The 20598-nt window shown below is 51.6% G+C and overlaps 9 protein-coding genes across 9 annotated transcripts; 4 read left to right on the top strand and 5 right to left on the bottom strand.

Moving 5' to 3' along the window:
* Nucleotides 1-19: 19 nt before the first annotated feature.
* On the bottom strand, nt 20-441 carry TrAtP1_010786 (uncharacterized protein; the record flags this gene model as incomplete). The annotated part of the gene is made up of 3 exons (XM_014092234.1): nt 20-106; nt 172-287; nt 360-441. The coding sequence occupies 3 exons, from the start codon at nt 439-441 to the stop codon at nt 20-22; spliced, it is 285 nt and encodes a 94-aa protein (XP_013947709.1).
* Nucleotides 442-1170: 729 nt separating this feature from the next.
* TrAtP1_010785 (uncharacterized protein) lies at nt 1171-2851 on the top strand. The gene is made up of 2 exons (XM_014092233.2): nt 1171-2314; nt 2371-2851. Exons 1-2 carry the CDS (start codon nt 1216-1218, stop codon nt 2718-2720), a joined length of 1449 nt encoding a protein of 482 aa, XP_013947708.2. The 5' UTR covers nt 1171-1215; the 3' UTR covers nt 2721-2851.
* Nucleotides 2852-3395: 544 nt separating this feature from the next.
* TrAtP1_010784 (uncharacterized protein) lies at nt 3396-5431 on the top strand. The gene is made up of 2 exons (XM_014092232.2): nt 3396-3748; nt 3817-5431. Exon 2 carries the CDS (start codon nt 4468-4470, stop codon nt 5359-5361), a length of 894 nt encoding a protein of 297 aa, XP_013947707.2. The 5' UTR covers nt 3396-3748; nt 3817-4467; the 3' UTR covers nt 5362-5431.
* Nucleotides 5432-5526: 95 nt separating this feature from the next.
* Nucleotides 5527-5856, bottom strand: TrAtP1_010783 (uncharacterized protein; the record flags this gene model as incomplete). The annotated part of the gene is made up of 1 exon (XM_014092231.1): nt 5527-5856. The coding sequence occupies one exon, from the start codon at nt 5854-5856 to the stop codon at nt 5527-5529; it is 330 nt and encodes a 109-aa protein (XP_013947706.1).
* A 715-nt stretch (nt 5857-6571) lies between these two features.
* On the bottom strand, nt 6572-8456 carry TrAtP1_010782 (uncharacterized protein; the record flags this gene model as incomplete). The annotated part of the gene is made up of 5 exons (XM_014092230.2): nt 6572-6733; nt 6797-7648; nt 7704-7783; nt 7846-8092; nt 8166-8456. The coding sequence occupies 5 exons, from the start codon at nt 8454-8456 to the stop codon at nt 6698-6700; spliced, it is 1506 nt and encodes a 501-aa protein (XP_013947705.1). The 3' UTR covers nt 6572-6697.
* A 1792-nt stretch (nt 8457-10248) lies between these two features.
* Nucleotides 10249-13144, bottom strand: TrAtP1_010781 (uncharacterized protein). Its single transcript, XM_014092229.2, has 4 exons — nt 12068-13144; nt 11723-11966; nt 11136-11584; nt 10249-11069 (listed from the first exon to the last, which is right to left on the bottom strand). Exons 1-4 carry the CDS (start codon nt 12265-12267, stop codon nt 10697-10699), a joined length of 1266 nt encoding a protein of 421 aa, XP_013947704.2. The 5' UTR covers nt 12268-13144; the 3' UTR covers nt 10249-10696.
* Nucleotides 12497-14797, bottom strand: TrAtP1_010780 (uncharacterized protein; the record flags this gene model as incomplete). The annotated part of the gene is made up of 2 exons (XM_066114843.1): nt 12497-12833; nt 14769-14797. The coding sequence occupies 2 exons, from the start codon at nt 14795-14797 to the stop codon at nt 12497-12499; spliced, it is 366 nt and encodes a 121-aa protein (XP_065970940.1).
* TrAtP1_010779 (uncharacterized protein) lies at nt 13521-18484 on the top strand. Its single transcript, XM_014092065.2, has 5 exons — nt 13521-15106; nt 15185-16427; nt 16483-16924; nt 16980-17030; nt 17092-18484. The coding sequence occupies exons 2-5, from the start codon at nt 15353-15355 to the stop codon at nt 17999-18001; spliced, it is 2478 nt and encodes an 825-aa protein (XP_013947540.2). The 5' UTR covers nt 13521-15106; nt 15185-15352; the 3' UTR covers nt 18002-18484.
* A 187-nt stretch (nt 18485-18671) lies between these two features.
* Nucleotides 18672-20497, top strand: TrAtP1_010778 (uncharacterized protein). The gene has a single exon (XM_014092226.2). It carries the CDS (start codon nt 18812-18814, stop codon nt 20213-20215), a length of 1404 nt encoding a protein of 467 aa, XP_013947701.2. The 5' UTR covers nt 18672-18811; the 3' UTR covers nt 20216-20497.
* The last annotated feature ends 101 nt before the right edge of the window (nt 20498-20598 follow it).

Raw genomic sequence — 20598 nt, 5'->3', positions numbered from 1 at the left:
CGACAAAATGGCAGTAGTTTTAGGTTGAACTCTTTTGCTGCAGCTCACGCTCAATCTGCGCGGCGAGAGACGACGGCGTCTGCGCACCGGTGTTGTGAACTCTCTCCTAATTACATGTAGCAGAGAGTCAGCCATTGTACCGCAAAACACGACAGCCATCATCGGATTTACCATCAACAGCTCCTTTTCGGCACCCTCCAAGGGCATTGTGTTCTGCTGAGCGTCTGCAGTGCCAACGGCCATTGGGATGAGGTTCTGCTGCTTGGCGAGGAGGCTTTGGGGCGGTGCTGAGTTGGCAATTAGCACGTTTCCTTGATGGATGATGAAATATGATGATGCAGGAGGGATTGAAGAGTTACCTTCTGTTGTAGCGGTGACTGGCCCGGGGGCTGAGGGACGAGGCTGCGATTTGATTTGAGCTGCGGCTTCGGGAGTCGTCATGATGGCGGCTGATGGCGGCTGATGGCGTTGAGGCTTTTATAGGCCAGGGTTTAAGATGCGTAAATGAAAGAAGATGATTGTAGAAGCGTATTTGGAATGTTTGATATTGCGAAATGAATTAGCTAGATGACGTAGATGGGCACTGAGGGCAAGTGCAGTTTACGGCCACACCTACACAAGTTGAGGTCTCGTGATGTGAATACCCTTATCAAACGCTTCGATTTAAGCACCTAGTATCTTTATTTGATGACCCCTTCTCTCTCTCCATGTACTTTGCAGAGAAGGTGAGAATAATGAGTCAAATTATGCTCTTCTTCTGGCTCGTGAGCTGGCAGCTGGCCGCTGGCCACTTTAGCTTCCCGTGGTTTAACAAAGTCATTTTGCCACGCATGCATTGAACAAAAGTATCAAATTTCTTGCAGTTTCACGGATTCGACTGAGTTAATGCGTTACCATGTGTATGTATCTTGGAATGGCAGCGTGAAAGAGAGCTTCGTGCTTGTCTAGACCGACGGTTTGTCCTGGTTCGGAGTCTTCACCGCTCAATTTTCTAACACTGCACTGTGAACAGGTGTTAGCAGATGAAAATATGTGCAAGAAGACTTCACATGAGGAAATATCTCTAATGTGCTCGCTGCACGGGCCACATGAGCACATTATTGATTTGTGTGGATATCTTCTCTTCTTTCTTTCCATTCTTCTACATCATCATCTTTCTTCTTCTGCCCATCGTCATCATAGGTTTGTTTGTCCAAGCCTGCCACGCAGCCTGATATGGCTGCCGGCATCGATGAACAATCCCTTCGCCTAGGCATCTACCTTCAAGCACAAGATGCCGCCGCCCTGATAAAGGGAAAGCAGAGGGAGGACGAGCAGCCACCCGACGTGGAGTTTGCCGCAGAGCTCTACAAATGTGAGCTTCAGTCGCTACACACGTTTTACTCTGATCGAGCTCTTTGTCGTCGCCTCGGTGGCCTGGGCTTGGAGGACGATGGTCCCCTCAGAGATCGTGCTACTGAAGTGCAGCCAGCTATAAAGAAGCCGAAAACTACAGCCCTCGATGAGATTGCATCAGCACGATCCAGCCAAAGTTTGACTCCCGCGACTGGTTCTAGTGTCAGTGACTGTGCCAAAGGGACAGCCAAAGAGACAGCCAAAGAGACAGCCAAAAAGACAGCCAAACAATCCAATGGCAAAGCTGCATCGCTACCATCCAGCAAAAACCTCACTTCAGACACTAGCACCAGTGTTAAAATCGCTGACGAGACGACCACATCGCCTGCAAAACCCTGGAACGATGATGTCAAGCCTTTGGTCAATAAGTCTTCACCTTCACCCGAGCTGAAAGTTCAGGATAGCTTGCCGAAAGCACCCAGTGAGCAGCGACAATGTGTTGCCTGCATGACGGATGTTCCTCTCTTGAGAACTATGGAGTCCCCTTGCTCCCATATATACTGCCACAAATGTGTAATGGACCTCTTCAAGTCTGCCATGGTCGACGAGTCGTTGTTCCCGCCCCGATGCTGCAGCCAGAATATGCTTCTCGAAGCTACCGAGAGTTTTTTGCCTGCGGAGCTACTTGAGCAGTATCGAGAGAAAGTGTTGGAGTACGATACGTCGGACAGGACATACTGTTACATGTCCATTTGCTTAAAGTTCATTCCTCCTCAGTACATTAAAGACGATGTGGCTACATGCAAAATTTGCCACAGCAAGACTTGTTCCATCTGCAAGGAGCCATATCATGAGAATTTAGACTGCCCTGACGATAAAGAGACAAAAGAGCTTCTCAATGCAGCAGTTGAGAAAAGGTGGCAGAGATGCTACTCGTGCCGCAGAATGGTCGAGCTCACGACAGGATGCAATCATATAAGTAAGCTTTGGCTATTTGAATCTCTGCAGGGCTCTATTTAGCTAACAATCTGCCAGCTTGTCGCTGCAAAGCCGAATTTTGCTACAACTGCGGCGTGCAATGGAGGCAATGCAGCTGTCCCCTTTGGCATGAAGCTCGATTAGTCGACACGCATCGATTAGTCGACACGCATCGATTAGTCGACACGCATCGATTAGTCGACACGCATCGATTACTGCGGGCAGCACCACGCCAACGACTGAGACCAGTGTACGTTGAGCCTGCTGATTGCAATCATCTTTCTTGGCAAAGCATTGATGGCAATCGCCGATGTGAAATATGCGAGCAGTGGATGCCTCAATTCCTATATCAGTGTGGCGGTTGTTTAATGTGGGCATGTCGGAGATGCAGACACAACCGGCTTTGAGCGATGTGTAACGACTGGACTCATGTGCCAGACTCCGTATATCAGGTTGCTGAATATACGCACATGGCCTATTAGCTCACGACTTTCCAAAGACTTTGCGCATTTAGGAGGATAGAAGCATGAATACAAGCTTTATCATTGTTCTATTATGCCCGGCGGTGGTGTCGTTATCATAATGCCGGGTGGGGCGAAGTGGGCTATTCATCTTAGAAAAGCATTCACCATATCAGCTCCAGATCTCTGAGCATTTGAAGGAGATGCCCAGATCAGCATGTAAATTGATCACTGATTCTATCTAGACCAAGTACATGTACCGAACTGTCATCTTATCCAACCTGCGGGGCTAGATTGCTAGTGCTGGCGCAAAGGCAAATCCAAGACATGCGTATATTGGTCGTATCTGACACAGTGCCGGATTACCATCATCTATTTGGCAAACGCCGTTGATGTTGAGATTACGCTGTTGTTTAAATCATCTCTACTAAATTTCAGCTACTTACGATCTGATGGATGATGCTGAGGCAAAAAAATACGTATGGATGGTGGCGCTGCTGATATCGCTCTCAGCTGAATACATGCGCAGTCCAAACTGACACTGTATCACGCACTGTGACGTGACATACCCACGTGGGCCTTTGGCGACACAAGCCCCATTCTTTAAGCCTCTCGTGGCCGTCCAGCCTTTCTAAAGGCGCGGGTCAGAAGAGATGGCTCTCTCATTTCATCTCTTACACGATTCTTGTTGTTGTTGAGGCTGGAGAAGTCTTGTTTGGTGAGTGAGTTTTGCGCACATTTGCTCTTTTGTCGTGGGTCTCCCTTGGCCGATTGCCATCGCGATAAGCAGAGGAGACGCCTGATAAGCTGCGAGTGGTGGAATGCATAGAAAATAAGAAGCAGCATTATAGACATCATGAAGGCGTCGTTCTTACTGTCGGCTTTTGCGGCGGGATATGCAGCTGCAGACGATGTTCTCTATAGCAGGCGGCTGGCTAAGAGAGCTCTCGATGATGAAAGGCACTACAACGTCTGTAAGGCTCCTCTACACTTTTTCTACCTACCTATCAAACGATATCGTACTTACACATCAGTGTGTTAGCCTTCTTCCACGTCAACGATGTTCACGCTCATCTTGACCAATATGTGAAAGCGGGAACAGATTGCACGGATCCCAGCAAAGGCTGCTTCGGTGGCTACGCCCGCATCAAGACAAAAGTCAGCGAGCTGCGTGCTCGGCATCCCAGCCATCTGTGGCTGAACGCCGGCGATGAATTCCAGGGCACCATGTTTTACTCGTTTTACGGCGGAGAGAAGATTGCCGAGACGATGAATGATCTCGAGTTCGACGCCATGACGCTGGGGAATCACGAGTGGGATGGCGGGGATGAGAAGCTTGGAGTATTTTTGAAGAACCTCACATTTCCGGTGGTGTCTTGTAATGTGAAGAGCGAGTATTCTGACCTCAAAGACACGATAAAAAACTATCACATCTTTGAGGAGTATGGCTTGGCCATCATTGGGGCATCGACTCCGACTACGCCTACGATTTCACACGTCGGCCCCTTGACCAAGTTTCTTGATCCCGCTCAAGAGGTTCAAAAGGCCATTTGGGAGATTCGCAACACGACAAACATCAGGCGCATTGTGGCTTTGACACATATTGGCTACGACGTGGACCAGCAGCTGGCGGCGCAGACAGAAGGGCTGTCTCTCATCATCGGGGGGGCACAGCCACACGCTCCTGGGAGACATGGATGGCGCAGAGGGCAAGTATCCAACCATTGTGGAGGATCTTACCGGTAATGAAGTTTTCATCGTCACGTCGTACCGCTGGGGAGAATATCTTGGCTCCATTGATGTTTCTTTCGATGACGACGGCAAGGCGCTCATTTACCATGGCGCGCCGATCCACATGGACAACACGACCAAGCTAGAATCTGATCTTCAGGCCAAGGTTACAGCGTGGCGAGGCCCATTTGAGGATTACGCCAACGAGGTTGTGGGAACTACGGAAAACACTCTTGACCAGACGGCCTGTCAAAGCGGCGACTGCCTCTTGGGTGAAGTCATGGCCGATGCTGCATTTGAGTATGTCTACAATCTCACCGCGAATGCACAAGAGGAACAGAGGCCGAGCTTTGCATTCTTCAATGCAAAGGGCGTTCGAGCAACCATTGACGCCGGCAACATCACCCGGGGCCAGGTCATTACGTCGTTCCCCTTTAGTAACGCCGTTGTTCAACTGACATACTCGGGTGCCGACCTGCTCAAGATTCTCGAAGGCGCTGTATCCGGGGTAAACCAATTCAACAACCAGAAGCTATCGTCTGGGATCCAAGTATCGCATAATCTCCAGGTCCAACATGATCCGTCAAAAGGCCCTGGGCATATGCTCGTCGATGCGAGGATCTCTGGCCAGAGAATCGACCCTGATACAAAGTATATCATTGTGTCTGTGGATTTCGTTGCTACAGGTGGAGACAATATTGTGCCAAAGAGGGATGACTTTGTTGTATTAGATACGCTGGATGAGGTATTGGTAGATTACATCAAGGCTAAAACGCCGCTGAAGAATGCATTGGAGAAGAGAATCGGAAAGATTGGTACAATCACGGGCAAGGTGCAAAAGGTGTTTTCGGCATAAATCGCATAGATTAAATGGTTATTAGATATAGCGTTTGTATTCTTTTACTTTCCCGTCGCATATTCAGTAGTCTCTTTTGCATAACGATTAATCAAATCGACACGACTCTTTCAAATTGACGGCCCTGTACATGTTAGCTCTCTGTCACTCCCACGAACCTTGTAGTTAACTACCAGAGTGGCTTAAACGGAAATCGCGCCCAGTAGTGGCCGTATGTAGCACCTTGCCTTGCTGCTTCAAAGGTTTCCTGGGCGTAATGGAAGCCCTCCTTTGTCCACTTGCCGAGGCAAAGTCGTCAAAAGACCCGTCGAAAGACCGTTCAAACGTATAGTAGCTTTCCGCGGAAGAATCATCTTCGACTGTGTGAGTCACCCCATCTGCGGCCCGGCGCTCATATAGAATGCTAAAGACTGTGAAGGTGAGACAGGCGAAGATGCCGATGCAGATGGAGCTGGAGCCGAAGAAGAGAATGGGCCAGAAGTCATCGGGGAACATTTTGGTTTGCGGTATGGGAGAGGAAGCCTTTGGTTTGGTCGCTTCTGCTTGACAAGCGGAGTTGTGTAGATGCGATGGGAATAATATGCTGTATTTGTCTATATAATTGTATCCTGATGGACGACGAAATGCATGTATCAGAATCACTGCAGCAATTTTAAGAACAGAATCAGGAATTAGCCGATTCCAACTCGCAACAAGAAACTCGTGAATCACATATCTAGATACACGTCTAAATCTACAATGTTAACATGAATACCTTTGCCCTCCTACACAGCGGTCTTTGTAAAGAAGACCGTAGCATCAATAAGCGTAGAACGCAATGCCTACTCATTTCACCAAAAGAGTATACCGAATGTGAAAACACACCTGGTTGATGCTGCCACATCCGAAATTAGAATGCCAAACAAACAAAGGGAAAACAGGCCCCCTGCATATACGAAGCCCTGCTACCAACTTTCAGTACTAGGCCGCCCATCTGGGCAACCCCTGCCTTCTGAGGCTGAGGTATTCTGTGGAGACATGAAATCAGAGGAGAAAACTTTTGATTGCCTGGCATGTTTCCGATTCAGTGTCAAAAAGCACCAGAGGGCTACGCAATGACATGGACATGACACTTGGGCGGCAGCTATGATCACCATGTGTACCTCTGCAGCCTCTGATTCAGGCACTTGATGTGTGAATGAGTCAAAACTTGCTGAATTCAACGTTTCATGTTTCCTTACGGGATAGCACTAGCATGGAGATGGAAATAGCTAGATTCCCAGACTATCCAGACAAACAACAGGGCCGTGACACATTCCATCCCAGCATCTGAGCGTCAAGCCAAGTACATAGCAAATCAATAAGTGTATCGGAAATCGGGACTCGCGTCCTCCTAGTATCGAGTCAGCTTCTGTTTCACAATATCAAGAGTAAACATGGTACATCGGGCACTTACATCATGAGCCTCCAGCGCAACGCCCTGCTCATCCGCCTTTTTGTTCAACCTCCTGAAATCCAGCCCCGTCAAGCCCACCAGCACAATGTTCAGAAAGGCAGTGGTGATGCACGTGTACATGCCCGGCTTGTACCCCGTCGCCGCGTCCTGCGTGCGAAACACCAGACTGCCCGCAATGCCGCCCAGCCCGCCAAAGCCCACGAGCGTGGCGCTGCAAAAGGCGCGCTTCCACTGCCCGCGCACGTTGTTGGCCTGAAACGCCATGACGGCCGGCACGTTGCTGTTTGCGCCGGCCGTGACGAGGAAGATGCCAAAGTAGCGCGCGCCGGCGTGGGGCGCCCAGCCCATGATGGGGAGGCCGACGAGGCAGAGCACCATGTTGAAGACGATGACGGGCCCGCGGACGCGCAGCTTGTCGCCGACATAGGCCGCTGCGAACATGACGAGGCCGGTGAAGGCGTAGGGCGGCGCGACGAGGCACTGCGACTGGCCCACGGAGAAGTGCAGCTCCTTGGTGAGGATCAGGGGCAGCGTGTAGGCCAGCGCGTACGTCAGCGTCGTGGTGTTGAAGAACATCATGGCATACGCCCAGACCTTCCAGTCCAGGCCGGAGCCCAGGAACTGCTTCAGGTTGAACGGCGGCACCTGCGTGTCGCCGCGGTCGCGCTGGATGCGGTGCACGATCCATTCGCGCTCCTTTTGGCCGAGGAAGTTCCACGTCAGGCGCGTCGAGTCGGGGAAGTCGACCAGCAGCCAGTAGCCGGCGATGCCGAGGGCGCAGGTGAGCGTGCCTTCGATGATGAAGATCCAGCGCCAGCCCGAGATGCCTTGCCGGCCGTTGAGTTGCATGAGCTGTGGCCCTGTGAGATGTTGTGTGGATACTGGTGAGGAGATGAGGTTGACTTACACCGTAGGCCAGGATGCCGGAAAAGGCAGAGGCGACGCAGCCGACGAGGTAGAATACAGAGTACCGTTTGCCAACCTCGTCTGCACAATTACACGGCATTAGTAACTAATGTCAAGCAACGCAAACGGGTGCTCCCACTTACATCGTGTATACCATGTGCTCAGCAGGTACACGCAGCTCGGGAAGAAGCCAGCCTCGAGAACACCAAGCACGGTTCTCAGCGCCGCCAGCTGCTCAAAGTCCTTGACAAAGCCCATGCCAATCATGACGCCGCCCCACAGGAGAGTTATAAAGGCCAGATGCAGCCGGGGGCCGATTTTGCGGATGAGGATGGTCGAGGGCGGCTGGAAGACGACATAGGTGGTGAAGAAGACGAGGTTGGCAATGTTCTAGAGTTTGAGATGAATTAGTCACATCATATAGTTTTTACATATTTATTAGTTGGAGCAGATAGAGACTCACGTAGCGGTTATTGATGAGATTCAACTCGACGCTCATGCCCGCAATGTTCGCAGCGCTCATGTTCGTCCTGTCCATCAAACTAACGCAGTACATTGCCCCCACGGTTATGACCAGGCGGCGGTCAATGCGGCGGATGATGCTGCGCTGCTCAGCCTGCGTGAAGCCAAAGTCGTCGTCTTCGAGGGCCGCGACATGATGCTTGTTGCTCTCAGAGTCCTTTATCGGGCGGTCGATGTGGCTGTACTCGAGCCCCTGCTTTTCGGACTCGAGGTGAGGAGTTTCTTTACTCATGATTGGATTACTGTCAAGTTTTCTTCTTGAAAAGAAAAAAGAAGAGTTAAAGATTTAGAAAATGTCTTTGATTCTGTCTCATTTTAAGAGATAAGTTAGGTAAACTCGAAAACAGGGAGATAGGCCGAGGATCGACATGGACAATATATACCTAGACTCGACACGTCTTCATCCCATCTGCCCAGACTGGGAACCCACCAGCCTCTCCGAGTTACCCCAGCTCTGCCGCTTGAATGCTCAATTTTTTTACACAAAAAAAAAAGTCTACTCCTATCACTACGCTACCAGGCAATCTTGGCCAAGCGTCTAAGCCGCATCATGGGATTCGCCCTGAACAGTCTAGACACACACATAGAAAAAAACCCAAGAGCCGAAAAACAACGACCCAAGAGCCGAGATCCTTGCTCCTTTCCCCTCCCTGTTATTCATGCAACGCCATGGAAAGTGACGAGTATCACCTCCGCAAGCCCCATATCGGCCCTTTTTGCCAAGACCAGAATCACCAAATGAGCGAGATCTTCCCCAGACGTTGCCCCCAGTTGCTTATCCACTCAGTGGGGGGTTGTTTCTAGGCCCCTCTCTTGGCATATAGCCTATTTTATGCTTATACCAGGGGGCTGCTACTACTTGTAAGGCAGAGAGATATATGATACTGCGGTATATACATACATACAAGGTTTGGTCGTGGCAAAGTCTCGGGGTCCGACTAGCCTCCAGGATGGATGCCTAGTTTCTGAGAGATACAGAAAGTTGAAAGGGGTGGTTGGGAATTGCGGTGAGTGGACGGATGTCTGGGCGAGATGAGACATCAGTTGACTGCTAGACTATACGGTACGCTCCAACTTACAGCTCCCTGCTGTGACGAACTTACTCATTGCATACGTATCTTCCAGCATTCTCATCTCGTCTCTCTGCGTGTTGAATCTTCCACAATTACAGCACAGACTAACAGCGCCATAATTCTCGTAGCGAATAGAACATCCATCCCGTTTGCGGTAAAATCTTCATTCGCGGGGAACATGGAAGCTAAACAACTCTAAACCCTCTAGCCAGATAACTTTAATTTGCTAGTTCATATAAAACGGCGTAGGGCGCAAAGACATCACCAAAGGCCCAATACTTCCTCTGGTTCAAAACACCATAGAGTCATGCCAAATTACGCCCTGCAAGACATGCCATTACTTCAAACCGTAGCATCTAGACTATCAACAAAACCCACCCCAGATCCAGCCTGCCACCCCAGATATTGGGATACACCGCATATGCATAGTCGTCTTGGCTTTCAATAATCCCATCTTCTCCAAAACGCCACTTCAACCTAACAAAACAACCAACAAGTCTAGAAAAGAGACGAGCACCTCCCCCCGCGTTCCCCATTTGCCGCCACCAATAAGACGTCGATCCGACTGGGAATTTGCCGAGGCTCACTGCAACCCTCCCCTGGCCTTCCCTGGCCAGTTCCGCTCTCCAGGACCAGGATTCATCACTCTTTTGTCAGCTTTCCAGCTTTCCAGCTTTTCAATATCAAATCTCAATCCTGAAAAGCAAATGACATGTGAGGTGGGCGATGCCAAGAATATGCAGACGCCACGGGAATTTCCCGATTCGCTAGTATCTTGCTGACAATCTCTGGTGGCCTTATTTCTACATACTTTGCAAGCTTGCCGTCTCTTTGTGTCAACTGCTGATGGTTCGGCGCACGTATCTCGTCACTCATCTTGCCTTCATCCATCTCGACTACTCTTCAGCCAGCTCCAATTCTCAAGGCAGACACGGGCCTAGCAGAGTGTTTCAATATTGACGCTTGATTATACCTAATCTTGTTTACTGCAATAATATCAACTAAACGCATCCAACACAACCTAATCAAAGCAATCGGGGTCTGTCCAGACTAGGCCAAATGGAACCCCAGTCCGTACAGCCCCTCCTCGCAGATGATGCAAGTAGCCCATCTAAAGAAACACACCCTTCAAAAACTCCGCACCAAAGGGACGCCTGTAGTCTTATTGGTATTCTGTGCTTTCGTCACCTCGTTATTCCGCCCTGATCGACTATCCAAGAAAAGAAAATCCCGAACCATTCCAAAAAAAAAAAAAACATGCTGTGAAAACGCTGATGAAAAAATACACAACCACGAATGAGGCTCAGCCGACAAAATCGTCGTATGAGCCCTTGGGGATGCAGAGGGAAATTGATGTTTCTCATCAAACATGAGATAACAGCACCTCATCCCCCAGTCTCTACGCACCAAAGCCAAAGCGCTGGGCAACCACGCCGCCAAATCTCTGAACGTTGTGCCAGCAAAGGCCAGCAATGCCCACAATGGTGAATACCTGCAAGATCTCAAACGGGTTCTTCGCACGGACCTTGGTCTCGACAAAATCAACCTTGGATCCGGCCATGGCGGGGAAGCGTCCAGTTGTCAGGTACTGTTCCATCAGCGCGTCTTTCTTGTACCATTCGTTGCGCAGCCAGAGGTCAAATTCATCGGCGTTGTCGAGAGGTATGTCTGACATTTTGAACTTGCGCCAGAAAAAGTTGACCGACTTGGGCGAGCGGCCTTGAAAGTAGGTGCTACCCAGAGTGAAGATGTCCTCACCATATTTGCCTCGGCTGTTTCAACACGAATTAGTAGCTGCTTTGACTTTTTGATTGCCCATGCCACATTGAGACACTTACTCAATACCCTCGTACGCGACCGTGCAGTCATAGACATAGTCTACGGTTCCCCTCAGCTCGTTTAGGCAGAAGAAGCTACCGGTGCTGCGAGGGAGCAGCATGTGCTCGGGATCTTTCCATCCATTCTTGTCCGCCCAGCTCGCAGACTTTCGTCGGCCGTTTCCAGAAATGTTGGTGCCTTCAGGAAACAGGAGTAGCCACATGGGCACGCGATACGTCTTGCCGTTGGGATCAGTCTTGGTTTGCTTCAGTTTCCCCAGCCGATAGGCAAGCCGGGGCTGATCCTTTGCCATTTTCCTCGACATGAAGATGAAACCGTAAAACTTCATGCCCCAGCCAACAATGGGAATGTACTGTAATGACTCTTTGAGGATAATGTATATGTGGCCATGCGCAGAAGGCCGGTTCACGTAACCGCACCACCAGAGGTATAGCCAATCAGTATAAATCTGCCGATGCCAGTTAGCTCAGCTTTGACAAACAAGCCCTCGCCAAAGTTGGGATGAAACCAGGTAGTCTCGCAAACGAGTCAGGCTGCAGTGGGAATCCGCTAGACCACTGCTGTCCTTGGCGGTCGGTCGTCTTACCTGATGATTCGCTATCATAACCATGCGCTCCGGAAAGTTGAATTGCACACCACCACCTTCCGTGGGAAGGATTTCTCCCGCCACCGTCTCATCACCACTGATCCGGATCGTTGTCGGACCCCAGATCTGTGTCATCAGAATGGTCGTGATGGCGAAGAGTCGCTTGGTCATTGACATGTAGTCATAGTAGAAATCGCGGTTGACAAAGTAGAGCCAGCAGCCAAGGACCTGCGTAATGACAATGCTGCGGCACCAGAGTGTCAGTGAGATGCCATCCCATTACAGCGTGTATTGCGGAAAGCCGGGAGCAGGGGGGGCATGGAGCAAAGCAAACAGCAAACGTACGTGACACAGCAAGTCAGGAAGTAAATGGTAAAAGCCAGCCCTCGCAATATCTGCATGGCTTTACCATGGCCCCGTTTGCCTGATGGGTGGGCATCTTTGAGGCTGGCAGAGGCCCTTTTGGATGTTTGGCCGAGTCCCATGGCGACTGCGGGAGCTGGTATGTTGGTCTCGGACCCGTCGGTATCCTTGCTAGGAGCCATGAACGAGCCGCGGTATCTTGCGATGGGTATATTCTGCAGTATACGGATGAAGAGTCTAATATGTAACGGAAGCCAAGCCTAGCACCCCAACATGAGGCTCGAAACAGCGGAGGAAGAGTGAGGCGGTGATGTGGCTTCTCGGTGGTTATGCCAGGTAGCCTCGCGCCAGCTATTGGACGAGACAGGAAGGCAGAGTCAGAACAGCGCGGTCGGCCAGGCACCGCCGTCCCTAAAAGGATGCGGCGCGGATGCGAATCGGCAGCGTCAACCAGCCTGGCTGGGACGAGGGCCAGAACAGGGCAGCTGAGATGCCGGGCGTCGGGTCAGGTGCGGATTGTCCACGACTGTCCACGATTGTCTCCCCAGCTCTGCGCTCACAAGCTTCGGTTTCGCCTTTTCCAGGCGCGTGCTCAACGGGCTTTGCTTCTGCAGATTCGAGGTCAGGCAGACGGTGCAGAAAGGTCAAGGTTTGGCCGGCGACGGCTGGGAGCAGCACATGATGACGCACGAGGGCCTCGCGCCGCGGCTGCTTATTCGCTCCCTGCGTCTGCCTAGCTGCGAGCTGTCTGGCATGGAGTTAGCGCTCTAGCTCGCTCAGCAGCAGCCACAGCGCCGCTCAGCCCTGCCCTGGAGCCCCGGCGCTGTGGGGGCGGTTGGCGCAAGCTTCGGGCTTCTCCAGAGCCCGTGAGTCGCTGTCAACAGAAGCTGTGCCATTGAAGTGGTGGAGCGGAGATGGTGGAGTGGATTTGCGTTATCGACGGAGTGTTATCGACTGCCTAATCTCAACTGCCTATTTGCCAGGGCGGTGACTGAACACGGCCAGTCTGCCGGACAAATGGTGCGAGTCGTGCGCTCCAGCTTCTGTGCTCTCCAGCTTCTCTGCTACTCTCCCACGGTGGCTTGGACGCAAACAAGGCCATCGGATAGCGTACCTGGCATTGTTCCGCCATGCTCCATGCCAACACATGCTCTGCACTACGGCCACGCGCTATCAGATGAAACCTGCCCTGAGACTTGAGAGGCGACTTGATTGTGCCGCTGATCAGGTCATTCGCCCGAGTCACATCTCGTATACGCTGGAGCCAGGCCATCAGTGCACTGCCGCTACAGGTCCCTGGACCTGGCAAGCTACCCCGCCTACCAGAAGCAGCAGGCGGTGGAGACCGGAGGCGCTCCCGAGATGGGGCAATCCGTAAATCAGCCACAGGCAAATGCAGCTCCTACATGTATCCATGGATTCTTTTCATATTGATGCAACACCCGCCATTCGAATGCCACTGCCGCATCGACATACTCGCCTTCATAGTTTTACAAGATGCATAGTCTGCGACTGAACAAAAAGAAAACAGTGGCTCAAGAAGCGGCACACCAGAGCTACGATTGGCAGGGCACTCAGTCCATGCCTCTAACCACCAAATGACGCTTGTTTGCCTGCATGTAGATGACTCGCGGCAGAGCTTCCAGTCTCTTGGGTCGCAGTGCACAGCCTTGACAGATGAATTCGTCACATACTGCTACCAATTGCTTAAGCGGTACGGCCCGTGTGAGTCTTGGCCCAATTTGATCGACATCTTGTTCAACACAGGGGGACGACAAAGTACATGTAGATTGGACGGGGCCCTCGACGGGAGGCTGCACAGAAAAGCAAAGGACTTTGGCCCCATTCAAGGAAGAGAGATCAAGTACGTCCCATCAGTCTATCAGACTTCCATCCGGGCTATCGAATGCGAGCTACAAGATGGGCACTCAGAGCTATTAGCTGAAGACAGTCAAAGTTTGCATTTAGAAACGAAGCACACAACAGCTCCCCCCGCGGCTTGGAAAGTCTGTCTTGGTTCCTGGCTTGTGCTTCTTAAGCTGAAAGGCGCCAGAATTTCCAGCGAGTCAACGAAGAGAGTATCTTGAAGGAGCTTTATGAAATACTAACATGGCAGCCACTTGGCGGGAAATGGTCTCCTTGCCCACGCCATCCCGCGAACAGTCATCAACCGTGAATCTAGCCGCACAATGTTTCTTGCCGCTTCTTACCTCTAGACGGACTGCTCGAAAAGGTATCCTTACGGATCTCCACATGTGTCACTATGTTGGGGACTGAATCGGTGCCTGGGGCATACCGGCATGAGATGATTGGTAAAGGGGTTGATCGAGACTGGAACGTCCCTGGCTCGACTAGCATGAGTCGCCTCAAATTATATTGGCCGGAAGATTGCAGATTGAGATGCAACAAATCTGCTGATCCCACAAATAGCTTTTGCCAAGTCGGTAATGCCAGTGCCTTGGGAATCAATTAACGGAGGTCTGGAAGTGGATCGAAAAAGAGCAAACATAATGCCCGAAGCCCAAATCGGAGATGTAAGCGCCCTGAACAGGCGAGGAGGCGCTGTCTCGAAATGGATTGCTTTTGTGCCACCGCCAAATCATGAGAGCCATCAATAAAATGGCTGCAAAAGGGACTGTCGTTTCTTGTTTGTCGATGATAAGCCATCATGACCTCGACTTACAGATTCATAACAAGGCGGCGCACATCCATTTCTGCAATGCAGCCACCAACACTCTACACTTGGACCAATAGACCTGTCATAAAGCGAAAGGTAGCATCGAGGGCTGGAGAGATAACTAAAGCAAGCAAAGCTGCAGCAAGACGCGAGCAAACAGCTTGCCAGAATTCGTATCAGGTTCCCGTAGATCGAGCTGGTATAGGGATGGTCTGGTAAGACGTTTCTGACATGCAATCTTTTCTATTTTAATCATCATGTCCCTTGAACTCTTCTCAATGCTGTTGGAGACGGTCTGCCGCTAAATTTGCATTCCAAGACGCTCAGTTCCCCTGTCGATGTTGGTAAGCCGTGCGTATTGATTCGATAGCAAAGACGAAAGTGGTGGTCATCGAACCACTGTACTGACTGAGACCAAGCAGGCATTTTCACGAACCTTTCAGTGTCAATTTCCTCTCAACACGATTGAAAAAGAAGACTAGATTCTAGTCCGCATTCTACAGCAGCCTCGGCAGCATCCAACATCTCGGGCTGTGGCGACGTGACCCTCTCGGAGACAATTCTGCTGTAAAGGTGAAGCCGCCAGCACCATGCAGGCCGAGCCCGTGGAAGCGTCATTGTTGAGATTCCGTGATGCTGAAAGGATCGTCGGCATCAAGCTAGCAACCTATGTGTTTCCTCACGCAGATGAATACATCAGTGCAGAGCACCGGCAGCAGTTCGCCATCCTTGTGGAGATTTTCCAACAACACCTTCACAAACACTCTGAGGTGTCTCTTGAGCACTCAATTCGGACAGAGTTTCAGCTCAAGATGTGCGGCGGTCATAGGTTAACCGCCGAGCCGTCGATTGTCATAGCACATCCGTGTAATGATCCAAATACTGGCCTTGCGATCCTCAAGACTTTAACCCAGCCACAAATCAGGGACCAGTATGAGCTTCACTCAACGACTCGGTTTCAAATATACCTCTCCCTCAGGCCCACGTTTGAGTATCTTGCGTCCCCTTCCGACAATTTCAACATCTGCATCAAGAGCCCCTATTTTCCCGGCGCTGTCCTTACTTCAGGTGACACTTGCGATAATGTCAGCACCATTACTTGCGGTATCCGGTTTTCCAACACTGATGATACAATCTTTGCGCTGACGCCTGCCCATGCTCTCAAAAGAATTGGGCTCGGTAGCGTAAAGAGTATTCAGAAGGGTACATCTGGTTCGCCGCCTACGCCAAGTGAGCCCCAAGCAACATGCATATTGGCAGATGTGGAGTACGACATGGACCAACTCAAGCAGCTCGAAAAAGCCACAACTGAGGCCATTGTGCGCCGTGAGTATAATTCAAAGCTGGCGAAGAGCCGTGACGAGGGCGATTTGCTACGTCCTGGGACTCAAATTATATCGCCGAGTCGAGCTTGGGGTCGATTAGGCCAGTCTAATACTCCCAACCTGGACTGGGCTTTGGTAGAGATCAACCCAAGCCATGGAAGAACAGCAGCTGATGGCGCATGCCAAGTGTTTGCTTTGGCTGACGAAAAGCGTGCGGTACAAATAATGACACCACGGGGCTGGCTACACGGCATGATTCGCAGGTCACTCACCTTTATCACCAATTCCGGCAGCGATAGCCCCTTGTGTGAGGTTTGGACCGTTACCGTTACCGGGCTAAGTATGAAACCTTCTCTACCCTCACCTTTGTAAGATTGATGCTGACCGCCATGCAGCTGATGGAGATGTACGGATGGGAGACAGCGGGTCTCTTGTTATTGACACCATCACACGTCAACCCTGCGGATACGTTATCGCGGTCAATCGCGTACAGGAGCTATACGTGATGCCACTATGCCTAGTTCTCCAGCAAATTGCAGAAACGGTGTCTATTCCCAATGTCAGACCAGAACTGTTCTTGAACCTCAAACAGATCCAGCGACCCATACAAGCTCAGGGGCCGGACTTTGGGATGCTCATGACCTACTTTTCCCAACCTTGGTCGCGGATCAGGGCGGAAGAGCAGCGACGGCCCGCTTGGTTGCGCAAACTGCGCGCAAAATGTGCTGGAGGATGGAACTATGTTCAGATGGGAGTCCGCAGTCTTTGGTTGCCGTCAATTCAGAAACTCTCACGCTATGGCTTCGCAGCTTATAATCAGAACAACAAGTTCAGCGAGTACGACATCCGTCATCCTTGACTACTGTTGAAGGCATACTAACGAATTTGATAGTACGCCATCCAGAATCGACCATGTAGAAGAACATGGGCATAACGGCTCCCGGTGAGTTAGAATCTTGATGTAGGATATTTTATGGAAACACTAACATCTGGGTTCTTCTCAGGGCAATCCATCGATATAGAGGCAATAGTAGCCAGGACAGTTTCGCACCTCTTGTCAACAACCGACGCGGGCAGTTTTCTGATATTCCTCTCAAAAAACTTGCAAGACCACCTCCCACAAAGCCCCCTTCTTACGGTTGGCCAATTACGGCTGACAACGATCCAATCAATTCATATGGGCACCGAATCTTTCCCGGAAACCCCATCATGGACGCACGTGCCTATGATCAAGATGCTTCCATTCTCAGTCCTGTTCCAACGAGACCCCCAGGCTTCCGGACTGCAGAGACACTTGAAGGCTCGTTTCAAATAATGCAGCACATTGAAATCCGCCAAAACACTCGCCGTGCATCAACACCGTTGCCTGTCAATAGGGTTCATGTCAGTGGTCCACCGGCAGAAAATGCTGCCTTGAATCGAGAAGAGCTTCCGCTTCTTCCAACCAGCCTTTCAAGGAGGAAGCAGAAAAAGGTTCTGAGACAGGCCAGCCGCCATCTCTCAAAGTGCGCACTCGAGTTCTGCAACAGGCATCAGTTGCCCAACACCGTCATTCAGGGCATGGAGCCCCGGGAACGGCCTTTTGTTGCGCGAAACCTTGGGCGCAAGAGAGCTCCCGATTGCGGATGGGGTGAGTTTGTATTTCTACTCAAATTCCTCATTGCAGAGCAGCAGGTCCCTCTCGAGGCATTGGACAGTGATTTGGCTGCTCATTTTAGGGCGGTTCTGCACGCCTCTTTGGGAGTAGACGCCGTGCTCAGGCATGCGGAGCCCCTGAGGGACGACCGAACCATTCTCAAGATCCTCTCTGCCGGCGTTCAAGTTGCCAATATGCTCAATGATGAGAAAGCCATGGGCAAGCTTCGTCGTCTTTTGATGAAGACGGAGCGCACGATGATTGAGGCCGGTGCTTAGAGGATGTCGGGAAGTTGGACACAAGACGCAGTTATGGTGATTTAGGTGGATGGGATTGTTTGAGAGGAGTTTATTGGGATATTTATTTGGGTTTCATGGAAGTATAACAGCGGGAAGTATGGAGTACGTGACTGATTGTTGATGATTCTTGGATGCGAGAGGGTAGACAAACAGGGGATGGAGGTTTTTATCTCTTCGCATCCTATTGGGCTGTTTGTGCGAAACAGCAGGTCCATGTGATTTTGTAGACTGTAGACTTTCATTTGTCGTTATAATCTTTTAGACAATTTTCCTTTTAATAGAGAATACACGTTGACTTTTGTGGTTTATGAGATGCGGGAGCGCTACCATCTGTGTAGGATCCGCCTACCTGTACCTATTTACTAAGGTATAGGCTGCTTTCGGTCTGTATATAACCCTAATGTACTTGATATACATGAATACAACATCTACAGTATTAAATCAAGATTTAAAGTCTCCAAGGCACAATGTCCTCCAGTTATATGCGCAGACCTGTTTTTATCAATCAAGTTAGGCCGTTACTACTGGTTACGGTTAAAGAGCGGGTATGATGGGCCTATTATAGCAGTAAACCCACTTTGACAAGTCCCGTCATTTTCAGCTGCCGCCAAATTATTTCAGTCTGCTATGACGCTAACACAGCTTCCACAGCAGCTTGCCTCGAGCATCATGGCTTCGACAACAGACCTCGACTCATGACTCATGACTCATGATCCCACGTCGAGGCAGAACCACAAACACAAACAGCAGAGGCTACACACGATGAGCGCCGCTTGCGCCTAAGCAGCCATGGCCACGCAATTTCGAGCTCTCCGGGAGCCATGGCGCCGAATCGCCCACGCCCGGCCGCATCGGCGCCAGATGCTGCTCCCGCCATCAGCTCCAAGCCGTCGATGCTTCTCCGTCGCGCACCCGCTGAAGCTGGCCGAGTCGCGCAGCGTGGCCGAGCTGCCGGAGCGCACGCACCCGCGATACCTGCAAGTGTCCAAGCCGGGCTCGTCGCTGCTGTCGCTCAACTGGCCGCGGCCGCCGCGCAACCTGCTGCTGGTGCAGAAGCTGTACTCGCCCGAGGTGACCGAGTCGGTGGTGTCGTTTGCGCGGCACATCCGCAGCGACTACCCCGACGTCAACATCGCCATCGAGGCGCGCGTCGCCGTGCCGATCCAGCAGCAGCTCGACTTTTCCATCTTTGTCGTCGACAACGGCACGAGCATCGCCGACAAGATCGATGCGATTGCGACGTTTGGCGGCGACGGGACGGTGCTGCGCGCCGCGAGCCTGTTCAAGCTGCACGGGTCGGTGCCGCCCATCCTGTCCTTTAGCATGGGGACGCTGGGCTTTCTGGGCGAATGGAACTTTGCAGAGCACAAGAAGGCGTGGCGAGAGATGTACATGAGCGGCAGCGACGTCAGCGCGGGGCGCAACGCTGCCGTGCCGCGGGGGAACGACGATGGCGTGGGCGCGAATCCAGCGTCTGGCGAGGGATGGGAGCGAGTCAAGGGCAAGAGTCAGGGAATCAACCGAGCATCGCGGGTTCTGCTGCGGCACCGGATCAAGGCCGACATCTTTGACCGCGCGGGCAACAACATCAACCACGAGGTGTCCAACACGCTGGCCAGCCAGCCCAAGTCGGGCATCGCCAGTCCAAAGGAGATTTCGCCTCCGCTGCGCGCCATCAACGAAATCTCCGTCCACCGCGGCTCTCACCCGCACCTTGCCATCATCGACATCTATCAAAACGGCCACTTCCTCACCGAAACAACGGCGGACGGCATCCTCATCAGCACGCCAACCGGCTCAACCGCTTATAGCTTGAGCGCCGGAGGTCCGATTGTGCATCCGCTGGTAAAGTCGCTGCTCATCACGCCCATCAGCCCCTGCAGCCTCAGCTTCCGGTCGCTGGTGCTTCCTCTCGACACCAAAGTCACGCTGCGGATGAGTCCGAAGAACAGGGGCCGCGAGCTGGACCTTAGCATCGACGGCAGACGGTGCGCGGGTGTCCTGCCCGGATCGGAGATTCACGTCGAGGGCGAGTTTGTAGGGCGAGCGGGCCCCGGCGAGGAATGGCATGGCGGAGTGCCGTGCGTGATACGCACCGAGGATGATGATCCTTGGGTTGGCGGACTGAACGGACTCCTTAAGTTCAATCACCCCTTTGGCAGAGAGCCTCCCAACGAGGACTTTTCTGACTAGTGGTACAGGCCCTGAGCCTCGTGTATGCCCTCCATAGCCATCTACATTGGATACGCCGAAATGATACCCTCTACCTACTATCGACCGTATGATACATCCATCCTGCTCAAAAGCAAAGGCAAAGAATATGTGGCCATGGCTGGCTGAACAGCTCGTAAACGTGAGCCCAAGCATCGCAGCTGAGGATTCCAGCTCAGGGTCATCTAGGCATAACCAGGGGAAACTGGCAGATTAAGAGCTGAATACTATTGTAAAAATAAATAATGTAAAGCATAACACGACAAGAATCGCCATCTCTTTTCCATGAGCCAACCCAAATACTTCCTCCGGTTAGCGCAATCCCATATGGCGGGGTTTAGGCGAGCTGACAGGCGTTTGCCGCC

The sequence above is a fragment of the Trichoderma atroviride genome, chromosome 6, assembly GCF_020647795.1.
Source record: "Trichoderma atroviride chromosome 6, complete sequence".
In the NCBI taxonomy this organism is placed as follows: domain Eukaryota; kingdom Fungi; phylum Ascomycota; class Sordariomycetes; order Hypocreales; family Hypocreaceae; genus Trichoderma; species Trichoderma atroviride.
Note: the sequence above shows the minus strand (reverse complement) of the source record. Positions and strands in the feature narration are given on the sequence as shown.

What these genes read in the sequence shown, in the direction of transcription:
- TrAtP1_010778 (XM_014092226.2), top strand. Translation starts at nt 18,812, where the DNA reads ATGGCCACGCAATTTCGAGCTCTCCGGGAGCCATGGCGCCGAATCGCC.
- TrAtP1_010779 (XM_014092065.2), top strand. Translation starts at nt 15,353, where the DNA reads ATGCAGGCCGAGCCCGTGGAAGCGTCATTGTTGAGATTCCGTGATGCT. An exon ending in CGTTACCGTTACCGGGCTAA is followed by an intron (nt 16,428 to 16,482) that starts GTATGAAACCTT and finishes ACCGCCATGCAG; the next exon opens with CTGATGGAGATGTACGGATG. An exon ending in CATGGGCATAACGGCTCCCG is followed by an intron (nt 17,031 to 17,091) that starts GTGAGTTAGAAT and finishes GGTTCTTCTCAG; the next exon opens with GGCAATCCATCGATATAGAG.
- TrAtP1_010784 (XM_014092232.2), top strand. Translation starts at nt 4,468, where the DNA reads ATGGATGGCGCAGAGGGCAAGTATCCAACCATTGTGGAGGATCTTACC.
- TrAtP1_010785 (XM_014092233.2), top strand. Translation starts at nt 1,216, where the DNA reads ATGGCTGCCGGCATCGATGAACAATCCCTTCGCCTAGGCATCTACCTT. An exon ending in GACAGGATGCAATCATATAA is followed by an intron (nt 2,315 to 2,370) that starts GTAAGCTTTGGC and finishes ACAATCTGCCAG; the next exon opens with CTTGTCGCTGCAAAGCCGAA.
- TrAtP1_010781 (XM_014092229.2), bottom strand. Translation starts at nt 12,267, where the DNA reads ATGGCTCCTAGCAAGGATACCGACGGGTCCGAGACCAACATACCAGCT. An exon ending in TTCCTGACTTGCTGTGTCAC is followed by an intron (nt 11,967 to 12,067) that starts GTACGTTTGCTG and finishes CTGGTGCCGCAG; the next exon opens with CATTGTCATTACGCAGGTCC. An exon ending in GTCGCGTACGAGGGTATTGA is followed by an intron (nt 11,070 to 11,135) that starts GTAAGTGTCTCA and finishes GTGTTGAAACAG; the next exon opens with CCGAGGCAAATATGGTGAGG.